The sequence below is a fragment of the Lissotriton helveticus genome, chromosome 10, assembly GCF_964261635.1.
Source record: "Lissotriton helveticus chromosome 10, aLisHel1.1, whole genome shotgun sequence".
Lineage (NCBI taxonomy): Eukaryota > Metazoa > Chordata > Amphibia > Caudata > Salamandridae > Lissotriton > Lissotriton helveticus.
The window spans coordinates 5,592,334-5,605,245 of record NC_136071.1 but is presented as its reverse complement, the minus strand read 5'-3'; the positions used below and the strand labels follow the sequence as shown (position 1 = coordinate 5,605,245).

Sequence of the window (12,912 nt, the reverse complement as noted above, 5' to 3'; positions counted from 1 at the left end):
TTACATATTCAGAACCCCTAAAGTCTCCCCTAGGCGTTCCAGGGGTGGGGGGACCTGAAGATATATGCAGGGTCCTTATAAAAGAGGTATTATAAGCCCTAGTGTTAGAGAAGGGCTTGCACACGTCATTTCCCCATTGCAAATCCCCGGCCACATTAGGTTCCATGGCAAGAAGCTATTCATTCATAATTCGGTCAGAGTTCATCATGGAGGAGGGAGCCCCTGTCTGTCGGTAGACGCAGGCTCCCTTGAGCCCCTCCCTGTCGGTAGGCCCAGACTCCCTCAGGAGAGTCCCTCGTGAAGGATGGAGGGAGCCCCCTCCCTGTCGGTAGGCGCGGATTCCCTCGGTCCCCACCCCGTCGGCTCCAAAGCCCTGACCGGAAGCGTCTGAGGTAAAGAACGAACGACGACAGTGTGACGGTTGCTGCGTGCAACACCCGCACGCGCGACCAATCACGTGACACGATAAATTGCAAGGGCGCCGCACAAGCGTGAAGCCCTCCCATTGGCGGGGCACTCCTCACGTGACCGGCTGGGCGCGGTCTTGCTGCTCATTGGTTGCTGACTCTCGGCGCACGGACTCTGGGCTGTGATTGGCTGGTATGATAGCGGCCCGCAGCGGATTGGCTGAGGCGCGGCTCCCGTAGAATGAACGCTGCTCGCCGGGGGCGGCTCCGGCCTCGGACCGTGTGACTCTCCCCGGCCTCGCAGGCACCGGAGCGCGGGGCTCAGGACGGACGGCGCCGCCGCGCAGGCCCGCTCTGGTAAGAGACTCTCGACCGGGCGCTGACCCGCTGCACGGGGGTGTGCGCGCCCTCCCCTGCCGAGAGCCACCCGGCCTGCAGGCAGGTCACGCGCAGCCTCGCCCCCGACGTCACTTCCTGCGCGCACTCCGCGGCTCCGCCCCCGCCCTGAAGCCCCGCCCCCGGGTAGGCCTCCGCGGAATTTAACCTGTGGAGGTCGGTGCACGAGGGGCTCCGCAGCCCCCCCCCCCCCCGCTGTGCAGGGGCCGGACCCAGGGTACTGCCCCCCCCCCTCCATTGCACCCCTCATATCCACCCAACGCTGCGCAGGGGCCGGACCTCACCCTGAGGTACTGAACCCACCCCCTCCATTGCCTGACCCGCCCAACGCAGCGCAGCAGCCAGACCTCACCCGGGGGTACCGCCCCCTCAGCACCCAACCTCCTCCACCACCCGTGGTCCCCAGTGTGACCCCAGCCCTGGGGTACTGATTCCTCAGCACCCACTCCCCCGCCCCATGGCCCCCTTTTGATCCCTCAGCACCCATACCTTCCCCGCACGGGGGCTGGACTTCACCCTGGAACACTGACCCCTGAGCACCACCATGCACCCCCTACCCAACGCTGTGCAGTGGCTGGACCTCACCCCTGGGTACTGACCCCTCAGCACCCCCTCCACCTCCCCATGGCTCCCCGTGTGACCCCATCAACACCACGCACACCCTCCATCGCTGCGCAGGGGCTGGACCTCACCCAGGGTACTGACCCCTTCAGCACCCCCTCCACTACTCCATGGCTCCCCGTGTGACCCCCCTCAACACCCCGCACCCACCATCACTCCGCGGGGGCTGGACTTCACCCTGGAATACCGACCCCTCAGCCGGATATCACCCCGGGGGGCTGACCCCTCCGCACTCCTGCACCCACCTCACTGCCCCTGTGTGTCCTCACCCCAGGGTACTGACCCCCTCAGCACACCTCGCACCCCCTCCATCACTGCGCACGGGCCGGGCCTTGGCTTCAGTGTACTAATCCCTCAGTACATCCTGCACCACCTCATTGTGAACCCCCCACCGCTTGGTTCTCACCCCCCCTGCAAGCTCCTCTTCGGGGGACAGGCCCGCAGTGGCAGCTCAGCCACGGGGTACAGACCCCCAGCACACCCTCCCACCCCCTCCATCGCTGCACAGTGGCCGGTCCCCTTGTGATCTCAGCCCTATGATACTAACCCCACAGCACACTCCACCCATGGCCACCCAGTGTGACCGAGTCTCTTGGTACAGACACCACAGCACACCCCTCTGCAGGAGCGGGGCCCCAGTGTGACCCCAGCCCCAGGGTGCACACACCTCTTGCGCCTACATCGCTGTGCAGGAGCCGGGCCCCGTGTAACCCCACCCTCATGGTACTGACCCCTCAGCACTATCCATGGCCCCTCCAATGACCAGTGACTCCCAATGTGACTCCAGGCCCTTGGTACTGACCCCACTACATGATCCTCGCCCCCACTACATGATCCTCGCCCCCCTCCATCGCTGCGCACGGGCAAGGCCCCGTGTGACCCCAGTCCTTTGGTATTGACCCCACAGCACACTCCGTGCTCGCCTCCACCACCTGTGAACCCCCAGTGTGACCTCAGCTCCCCCCCTCAGCACACTCAATCACTGCGGCAGGAATGGACTCCATCCCCTTGACACTGACCCCCTTCACACTCTGTGGTTCCTCCGCGCACCACCACCCGTAGTCTCCAGTGTGACCACAGCCCCTTGGTACTCAACACTCTCTGCTACGGCCCCCCAGTGTGGCCAACACCCATTGGTACTGACCTCACAGCCAAGACCCAGTGGTACTGCAGACCATGCTACTTACCCCACAGCACACTCCGCACCCCTCTTCACTGCGCAGTGGCCGGGCCCCCAGTGTGGACTCAGTCCTGTGGTACTGGTTCCACATCACACACTGCACTACCTTCCACCGCTCTGTAGAGGCTGGACCCCCACTATTACCTTAGGCTCATGGTACTGACCTCTCAGTACACTCTGCATCCCTTCCACTACTCTGTGGCCCCCAGCGTGACCCCATCCCCTTAGTACTGATCCCTCAACACACTCCGCACCACCCCCATCACAACTCTGCAGGGCTGGGACACCAGTGTGACTCCCTCCAGAGGGACCCGGGCCCCAGTGTCACCCGGGACTCCAGTGTGACTCCCTACACAGGGCCCCAGGCCCCAGTGTCACCCGGGACTCCAGTGTGACTCCCTCCACAGTGGCTGGTCCCCAGTGTTATTGTTATTGTTAACTACAGCTTGTATAGCGCCAAATCACCGTCAGGTCTCTAGGCGCTTTTGACAGAAGAAAACTATACTAACAAGATGAGGAGATACGTAAAGCCATGGCCCTAGGTGGAGCTAAGGGTTTCCCTAAACAGGATTGTTTTTAGAGATTTCCTGAACTGCAGCAAATTTGGTTCCTTACGAAGAGACTCTGGAAGTTTATTCCAAAACTGTGGAACCACCACTGAGAAAGATCTGCCACCCTTCGTTGCTAATTTATAGCGGGGACAGGACAGCAGTTGAATGTTCGAGGACCTTAAAGATCGTGTGGTTTTATAAACTACAAGGCGTTCTTTAATGTAGGCAGGTGCTTGACCATAGATTGCCTTGTGGGCAATACACAAACTTTTGAACTCGACCCGTTGTTTTATGGGGAGCCAGTGTAGCTTACATAGCAACGGCGATGCATGCGTGCGTCTAGGTAGCCTAAAGATCAACCTAGCTGCATCGTTCAGGACTACTTGCAGCCTGTTTGTCAGTGTCTTGGGGAGACCCAAATACAGGGCATTTCCATAATCTAATCTTGAGATTATCGTGACCTGGCTCCATTGTACTGACCCCGCAGCACATTCCACACCACTCTCCACTGCTCTGCAGAGACAGGACACCACACTCACCCCATGTTACTGAGCTCTTAGCACACTCCTCATCCCCCCTCCACCGGCGCCAGTGTGTCCTCAACCCCATGGTACTGACCACACAGCACACTCCACACCATCCTCTGCAGGGTCAGGACCCCAGCCTCACCCCATGGTACTGACTCTGCAGGGGATTGTCAAGTTGGTGCAATCACTAAACCAAGGCATAACTCTCCTAATACAAAACACAATTTATGTGTAAAGGACGTGATTCGTCAGCCACCAGAAGGCGGCATGCTTCGTCATAGGGTTCATCCTTACATCCCTTCCTTTTGGGTGTGGGCTACAACTCCCACTCGGGGAGGGCAGCCTTCAGGTTTTTTTGTTAACCCTCTGTGAGCTAGGTGATGTAGGTGGGGATTGCAGAGTGATTAGTGTGAAGATTTAAAATACATCTTGGTGGAGTAAAACGTTTTATTAAGTCTCCCAAGGAGTATATTAAAAATAAGAGTGGCTTAACTTCAACCCCCGCAGTGATATACTAGTCAACAATATCCTACTAACAGGTGCGTGTGGCATTTATCAGGACCGAAACTCCCATCATTTCACTCTGCGGACAAAGATCATACAACAAGTAGGCCACATCTAGTGTAAGCACGGTCGCCGCTGTAGTGACCTACAAGAGAAAAAGAATTAAAAAACAAGAAACAAATGAGACTCATGTCTCAAGCCCGGCCATGCGTTTGTGTACCAAAAGTACTAAGGGCGTCCATATGCCTCATGCACTAAACTATATCTGTGACAGGATTGTGAGTCCTATAATGCCACAACCAATATGGGTTCCCTCTTACCCGCTGGAAGTCTGGTTTCAAGCCTCAGCTTGCAGTACCTCAGACCACTTATATACAGGGCTAAACATTAAGAATCCAAAATAAACTAAAACACATCAACAAGGCCCCCAGTGCGACCGTAGCCCGATCTACCATGCCACAGGGGCTGAGCTCCCAGTGGGACTTCAGCCTGACTGGGCCCACTTTATCACAGGGACCAGACCTGAGTGTGACCCCAGCCCTATGGTACTGACTACCAGTGCACTCAACACTTTCCTTTCCCGCTCCGCAGGGGCTGGACCCCAGTGTGACACCAGCCTCATGGTACTGACCCCTCAGCACAGTCTGCAGCCCCATGCACACTTCTGTATGGGTTGAGGCTCAAGTGTAACCCTTGTCCTAAGCTACTGACCCGTAACCAATCTCCATACCCCCTCCACCTGTCTGCGGTCCCCATTGTGACCCATGGTACGCACCCCTCAGCACACACCACAGCACCTCCACTGTTCCATGGCCCCCAGTGTGACCTCAGCTGATACAGTTGAGATCACTTTTTCAATTTCAGAGCATACCAGTTAATAAAACATGATTTGCTTTGACAACATCTCTTATTGGCAGTAACTTCAACGGTGGACTATGGATGACACATTTCTGTTTTCCTGGTGTGGAGAGGTTGATGAGCATGTTTTCCCCTCCACCTGGCAAGCCTGCGTCCCCCAAATCTGCTGTCGGCACCATTGATGGACTTGCTGTTGATGTGTATTCTGTCTGATTCATACATTTATTCCATAGAAAAACAAACTGAATAATAAACATCGCCTGTCTTCAGAGATTCTGTGTGGCAGGATTGCTGGCCTTAAGTCTGAATCAGAATTCGAGGAGGACAAGGGTCATCCGGTGAACCGGACGTACATGCTTTCAAGGCGTGTTTGGACTCCTCCCGCAAATGTGGTCTTAGATAGGTTAATAATCGAATCACCCATCCGACTGGTCTCTGAGGAGCCCTCCGGAACTGTAAGGTTGAGAGTTTCGCATAGTGGCAATAATTTAACTGTAAAAAAAATCGGGTAGTTGCTCACACAGAATAGGGGACGCCTCTAAAGGCTATTAGAGAGCATTGAAGTGGAAAAAACGAACTGTCTTAAAGATGTCTCTAGATTTATTGCCTGACTCAGCAATTTGTTTGGCAAAAAAGGCAGCTTGAACCTTCTTGATAAAGGGATGATAGTTATTCACAGCTTTTTTTGTAGTGTTCTGTGTCCAGAAGATAATTCTTTCTCCAAGATCTTTTAAGTTTTTTAGAATCCTTCCCCAAAACCCTAAGTTCCTCATTAAACCAAGAAGCAGAAGAAAGTCTGCTGGTGGAGTTAGGAAACTTCTGCACTTTGATGGGAGCCATGGTGTTCAGCAACCAGGAGTGGACAGGCTTTGAGTCAGCCTCGATATCCCCACTGGTGATCGGTGGTGTTTTCAGGGATGGACACTATATCACCGCTAGAAACCATAGACCAATTCCTATAAGGTAAAAGAGGCATGAGCCGTCTACCTAAAGGAACACGGAAAACATTGGCAAAATGAATAATAGCATGGTCAGATCACTTGATAATTTTAATAGATGTAACATTCACTTGACAGTTTGAAAAAATAGGGTCAAGGATATGGCCAGCAGAGTGCATGGGTTGACTGACAAATTGCCTCATACTCCAAGAGGCCATTTTTTCGAGTATTAATCTGCGTTGTTGGTCACAGACATTATGCAGGTGTAAATTCAAGTCACCTAGTACTGGAAAATTGGAAAATCGAAGAAGGTATTGGGATAGACTCTCCTCCAGTGAGGAAAGAAAGTCGCCTGCGCAGCCCGGGAAGGGGGGGGGGGGTCATTAAATACTGCAGTGGATTTATTGGCAGATAAAGAAAAAGAAAAAGCCAAGAGATTCTTCCTCCTGTGAATCAGTTAGCTCAAACAGAACAAAATGGAAACCCTTTAAAAACAATGGCTATACCCACCTCTTTTTGCTACTCTGTCACAATGAAACATGCCTTATACCCTTAGTACCACAAATGTGACGTCAAGGGCCGAAGTGTCCAACATCCATGTCTCAGCAAGGAACAGAATGTCACGCTCTTCCTCAATAGGTCCAAAATATGCAAAGCATGTTAGCAATGATTATGAAGGGAACATGCAATGTGTGTGCCTTGACTAAATCAATCAATCAAGCGTTTGTAGACCGTACTAGTCACCCGCGAGGGTCTCAAGGCGCTGGGGGGGGGGGGGGGGGGAGCGGCTACTGTTCGAACAACCTGGTCCTGAGAAGTCTCCTGAAGGTCAGGAGGTCCTGGGTCTGTCGCAGGTGGATGGGGAGGGTGCTCCAAGTCTTGGCGGCGAGGTGGGAGAAAGATCTGCCACCGGTGGTCGTTCGGTGGATGCGTGGGACGGTGGCGAGGGTGAGGCCAGCGGAGCGAAGCTGGCGGTTGGGAGTGTAGAAGGTGAGTCGTTTATTTAGGTATGTTGGTCCGGTGTCGTGGAGTGCTTTGTGAGAGTGGTTGAGGAGCTTGAAGGTGAACCTCTTGTTGACGGAGAGCCAGTGCAGGTCTCTCAGGTGGGCAGTGATGTGGCTGTGGCGGGGGATGTTGAGGACGAGGCGTACGGAGACGTTCTGTATGCATTGAAGTATTTTCTGGAGTTTGGCTGTGATTCCCACGTAGAGGGCATTGCCGTAGTCTAGCCTGCTGGTGACGAGGGCCTGGGAGACCGTCCTTCTGGTTTTGGTGGCAATCTATCTGTAGATCTTGCGAAGCGCGGCGAAGCAGGAGGAGGATACGGCATTGACTTGCTGGGTCATTGACAGTGATAAGTCCAGTATGAACCCCAGGTTGCGTGCGTGGTCGGTGGGGGTCGGCGCAGCTCCCAGCGAGGCCGGCCACCAGGAGTCATCCCAGGTGGATGGGGTGGAGCCGAGGATGAGGACCTCTCTCGTCCGAGTTCATCCATTCTGCGACGGCCTTCATTCCTTCGTGGAAGTTGGTTTTGGAGGTGTCCCTGGTGAGGGAGAGGATCAGCTGGGTGTCGTCGGCGTATGCTACTATGTTAAGGTCGTGTGATCAGACGATGATGGCGAGTGGTGTCATTTAGACGTTGAAAAGAGTCAGGCTGAGGGATGATCCTTGGGATACGCCGCAGGTGATCTTGGTGGCTTCTGATCGGAATGGACGAAGGTGGACTCTCTGGGTTCTGTCGGTGAGGAAATAGGTGGTCCAGTCCAGGGCTTTGTCGCGGACCCCTGCATTGTGGAGGCATGTGCGTAGGGTGTGGTGGCAGAAGGTGTCGAAGGCTGCCGAGAGGTCTAGGAGGATGAGGGCCGCGGTTTTGCCGTTGTCCAGCAGGGTCCTGATGTCGTCTGTGGCAGCGATTAGGCCGGTTTCTGTGCTGTGGTTGCTGCGAAATCCGGATTGGGGCGAGTCCAGGGTGGTGTTCTCTTCGAGGAAGCGGGTCAGTTGTTTGTTGACTATCTTCTCAATGACTTTCGTTGGGAACGGGAGCAGGGAGATGGACCGGAAGTTCTTGAAGTCCTTTGGGTCTGCCTTGGGTTTCTTGAGTAGGGCGTTGATCTCTGCGTGTTTCCAGCTCTCAGGTAAGGTGGCGGTCTCGAAAGAGCTGTTGAAGATCTTCCGAAGTTGGGGTGCGATGATGGAGCTCGCTTTGTTGAAGATGTGGTGAGGGCAGGGGTCGGATGGTGAGCCGGAGTGGATGATGTTCATGGTTTTGATGGTGTTTGGTTCCAGGAGAGCAGGAGGCCGGTGTGGCTGGGAGATGGTGAGTCTGAGGTGTCGGAGGCTATCGGGGAGGGGGGGGGGTCTGAGTGTTGAAGCTGTCGTGGAGGTCTATGATCTTGCGGTGGTAGAAGGTGGTTAGAGAGTCGCAGAGGTCTTGGGACGGCGGTATGTCGTTGGAGCTGGGGTTGAGAGTTCCTTCACAATGTTGAAGATCTCTTTGCTGTTGTGAGCATTGTTGTCGATGCGTTCCTTGAAGGAGGTCCTTTTGGCGGTTCGAATGAGTTGGTGGTTCCTGCGGCTGGCGTTCTTGAGGGACGAAACAGGGACTGTTGTGTTACATAAACTGTCAGCACTTGCGGGGGGTTTAGAGAAGGTGGAGGGGCTGCCCTTTCCCACAGTGCATGTATTATGGTATGATCGGTCTGTGCTGCATGCAATGTAGCTGTGCCCTTTGGACGGATCCAGAACTCGTTAATGCCTGGACCCGCAGGAGTCAATGAGTCTGTTTACATTGGTTGTATTGTTTCAAAGATGGGCTGGGATGAATCTTTGGAAGCAAAGGTATGTCGAAAGTGCGCTTGTATTAGGATGATGAGGTTCGTGGAGGCTGGCCTGTTTCGATGGTGGTACCATGAGTTTTGGAAATAGTTAAATGAGTGAAATATGTGGTGGGTGCGATGCCATCGGGTAGTGCTTGAGTCACAGTGAAGGCCAATGATGTGATTGGCATTGAGAGCCCTGGAGAGTTTTCAATAACAATCTGGCCCTGTTGAAGCCCTTGCAGTGGGAACCAGTAACCTGGATCGCTCAGTGGTACTGACGGGGGTGGGTCGAGTGCGGAAGCAGATAAACCTCCCAGCCAGGACACGTTTAGCTTGTGCAGTGCTCCTCATGGTGTTGCTGTACAGCACTGCATAGTTTTATTGCAGATGGGTAGGGGGGCCTTGCCTTGACTTAGTTGCTGTTGAGTAGTTTGCCAATTGGGTCTTTAATTCAGCCGATTAGCTGCCCCTTCTTAGGATTCGAGATTTGCTGTTCAGTCAAGCCGACGTACACAAGCTTTTATGGCAGAAATGTCACTGAGCCATATGGTCTTCAGTCCTCTCATGCATAGAAGGATCAAAACTGCCTCATCGACAACTCCCACACTACCTCGCTCCCCCTTCCAGCTTCACTGTGCTCTGTGGTGCCGGTGGAGATTGAACAAACTGGTGCTATACCTTAGATCGCAGTGGAGAGGGAAAGCCCTCTCCTTCTACATCCTTGTCCAATCCTGCTCTTCTGTACCCAGCTATACCTTCCAGCTCTCCTGGAGCAGCCATAGCAGCCTTTTTCATGTAAAGCACATTTCTTTTCTTTTTTTTTAAATCTAGCAATCATCATCCCTGCTATGTATGTCCCTCATAGAAGGGAAGATCTTTCTCTTATGCCACAGTTACAGTGGAACATGCTATACTCTCATATCACAGGGACTGACGAGCACTACCTTTTTAGAAACCACTTAAAGGCCTGGCTTTTCACTGCTACTTCCTTCTGAGACTCCTTACTTGTTATGCAGTCTCATTATGCAGACATTGGTCTTTGGCTTCAGCGCTGGGCCACCTTTGGGTATTGGGCACTCTATACAATTCATTCAGGTATCCCTATTTTACTCTCTATTTCAAACTCCACCTGCTCCCCGGCTCACGCTTGTTTACACTTTTGCTCATCACCATAAGGTGTGTTTTTATTCTCTTGAACCTGATTTGCTGCCCAGACCCATCAATAGAAGTACAGTCTGTGTCTCTGTTTTATTTTCCGCTCTACCAGGGATGCTGTATTGTTTTTTCTGATGTATGTTCTTTGTGGTTCATTTTACAGGTGACTTCACCCACAGTCTTCCTAGAGATCTTGCTCTTCCCCTCCGTCGCGATGGATGAAGTAGATCGGATCCTCATCCGCTCTCTCCGGCTCTGTGGCACGTAAGAACCTCCACCCCGTTCTTTTCGTGTTCTCTTCATTCTTTGGTGGAGGCGGCAGTGTTCATGATGTTGTTAATTTTCACACCCTATTCGGGGGCCACAGACTGCGGGCAACGGCACAGTGAAGCCATAATGAGGCAATGCACGCGTGTATGTTTAGTGCATAGTTCCCCCCTTCTACTTGTAATGTGTGTTCACCCGGTGCTGATGTCCATGTTCAGGAGGAGGGAAGGAGGTTGTTGCACCTGCGTGTTGAGGCGGGAGATCTGGAGGAACCAGGCCACAGTGCAAGTGTGGCACAATGTGCAGCTTCCTTGAATACATTTGTCAATGTAACCCTGTTTTTTAATTCATGCATGCAGCTGCACAGTGTTTTATGGCATGAGGTCCTGACCCGGGACAGTTACACTAGGTCTGTGGCAGCTGCTGTATACTTTAAACGTGGCATTTAAAGAGATTCCGCAGATGAGTATGGAGAGGGATGGGTGGCGGTAAATTGAGAAAATAGATCTTTTTTAGCTTTCGAAAGAGGGAACAGTGTTGCAAGTCCAGGGGAGGACCCCCTGGAACAGTGTTACATTCTCACTCTTGCAGGGAGATTCCAGAGGACGTGGACAGCCTCCGCCAGTTCACTACCGAGCTGATCGTGGAGTCGGTGGTGCAATGCCTGCGCGTCATCAACCCTGCCGTGGGCAATGGGATCAGCCATGTGCTGCCCCCTGGCATGTCTGCACGATTCCGCATCGGAATGAGCCTCGCCCAGGCTTGCCAGGTGAGAGAACCTTTATCATTTATATTCGGACCGGTTTGATTCATCTTCAGTCGCCTTTGTTTCAATCCTTCCTTCCTCAAACCGTCCTTCCCCAGTTATTGAATGACCTTAGTTTGTGTGTGCCGTGTGGGAAGACCAAGCTTGCGTTGTGTATGGAATACCGTGTAATACCGTTTGTGTACGCCCTATTGGCCTGGACCCGCACACCGCCTGGGGTGGATCATTACCCATATCAAGCTTTGGTGTTATGCGTATTTCACATGGCTGATCCATCCAGCTGTCCTTCTAGCCGTGGATCCCCAGGTCCCAAGATTGAAACTCTCTCTCCCTCTCTGTAGGACTTGGGATACCAGGGGGAACTTGGCTACCAAACCTTTCTGTACAGTAGTGAGCCTGATATCCGACGACTCCTCATCTTCCTGGTGGAGAAACTTCCCCGGGACGCTGCGGAGGACACTGACCAACCAGCAGGTAGGTAGACCAGCAGTGGCACTGAATGTAAGGGGGTAGGAAGATAAGAAAGCGCAGCATACTGTCCATTTTATTGTGGCTCTTTTCTTGTTAGAAAGTTCTGTACCGAGGTAAGATGTCAAGAGAGTGTAACATAGGCCAGACCCGGTGTCGAGAGACCTCCTGAAGTACAGAACACACTGTCTGCTTCCTGAGAAACACCTGCATGCCTTTGGTCTCCCTTTCTAGGTAAAACAGGAGTGCTGCAAAGGGCCATTGCCGCCCGCATCAAAGCCCAGCTCTCACTGCCCTGGGTGCCACCATCGTGCCGGACTCCGAGCCTGCAGCTAGCTCAGGTGAGTACCCATTGATGCTACTGACAAGGTAGTCACACCAGAAAAGACTCTGAAAGAAAGTTCTGATTCATGGGACCGTCATTAATGTCCATATACCTAGAATATCTCTGCAAATGTGTAGGATTTCCAAAGAGAAGCGCCTCTTTGTGGACATACCGCTATATGTATCAAGCTATTTAGCATTCGCAAAGGCCGAAATTCTGCGAATTTCGGCCTTTGCGAATGCTAAATAGACAAATGGAATGTATCAAACAAGTTTGATGCAAAATAAGGATTAGCAAAATTTGCTAATCCTTATTTTGCGATTGCACTTAAGGAATTGCAAATTTTGCGATTCCTTAAATGCAATGTATCAAACAAATAAAATGCAAAAAATGCCATTAAGGAGTAGCAAATTACCACCAACTTCTAGTTGGTGGTAATTTGCGAATTCTTATCAAAAATCATTTTTGATAAAAACCAAAGGTGCCATATGACGCCCATACATGCCCTTAGGGCATGTATGTGCGCCATATGCCCCCAAATGTCTTTTTCAGGGGTGCAGCAGGGTGTTCTTGAGACACCCCTGCACCCTTGGAAACATCCCTAATTTGCGATCAGCAAAGTGCTAATTGCAAATTGCACTTTCATTCCTATGGGCCTCCTGGCCCATGGAAATGAAGGGGTAATTTGCGATTGACAATTTGCTAATCTCAAATTAAGGAATGCTAAGGAATCGCTATTGGAAAGCGATTTTGTACATACATACCGTTTTGCATTTCCTAAATAGCGATTCCTTAAAATTCGCTATTTAGGAAATGCAAAATGGTTTGTTGATACATATAGCGGATTATCTTTTAAAAATTACTGTTCTGAATATTTACAGTATTTTTTTATAATTGACTTTTTTGTAATGCCCATGTGATCAATGGGGCTACAGAGCACAGGAAAGATAACAAGGGATGAGAAATGATGGGCAGGTTTAAACATGATGGGTGATGCTTTACTATAACATAAATATAGAAATGTAATTCTATTGGAGTTAACTAGATTAAGCGGTCAAACTGAGAGCGACTTTACAAAATTCATCCTTTATAAGAAGAAAGAAACGGGTTGGACACAAACCAGCCTCAAC

General features: G+C 52.0%; 1 protein-coding gene across 1 annotated transcript in view; it reads left to right on the top strand.

Annotated features, from left to right (window-relative positions):
* The first annotated feature begins 591 nt into the window (after positions 1 to 591).
* The window catches only part of CCDC22 (CCC complex scaffolding subunit CCDC22), a 59,980-nt gene continuing 47,659 nt past the window's right edge, over positions 592 to 12,912 (top strand). The window contains exons 1-5 of the mRNA XM_078664520.1: positions 592 to 764; positions 10,120 to 10,220; positions 10,815 to 10,992; positions 11,331 to 11,463; positions 11,692 to 11,798. Coding sequence (XP_078520646.1) covers positions 10,171 to 10,220; positions 10,815 to 10,992; positions 11,331 to 11,463; positions 11,692 to 11,798 — 468 coding nt within the window. The 5' untranslated portion in view covers positions 592 to 764; positions 10,120 to 10,170. The remainder of the gene's footprint in view (positions 765 to 10,119; positions 10,221 to 10,814; positions 10,993 to 11,330; positions 11,464 to 11,691; positions 11,799 to 12,912) is intronic.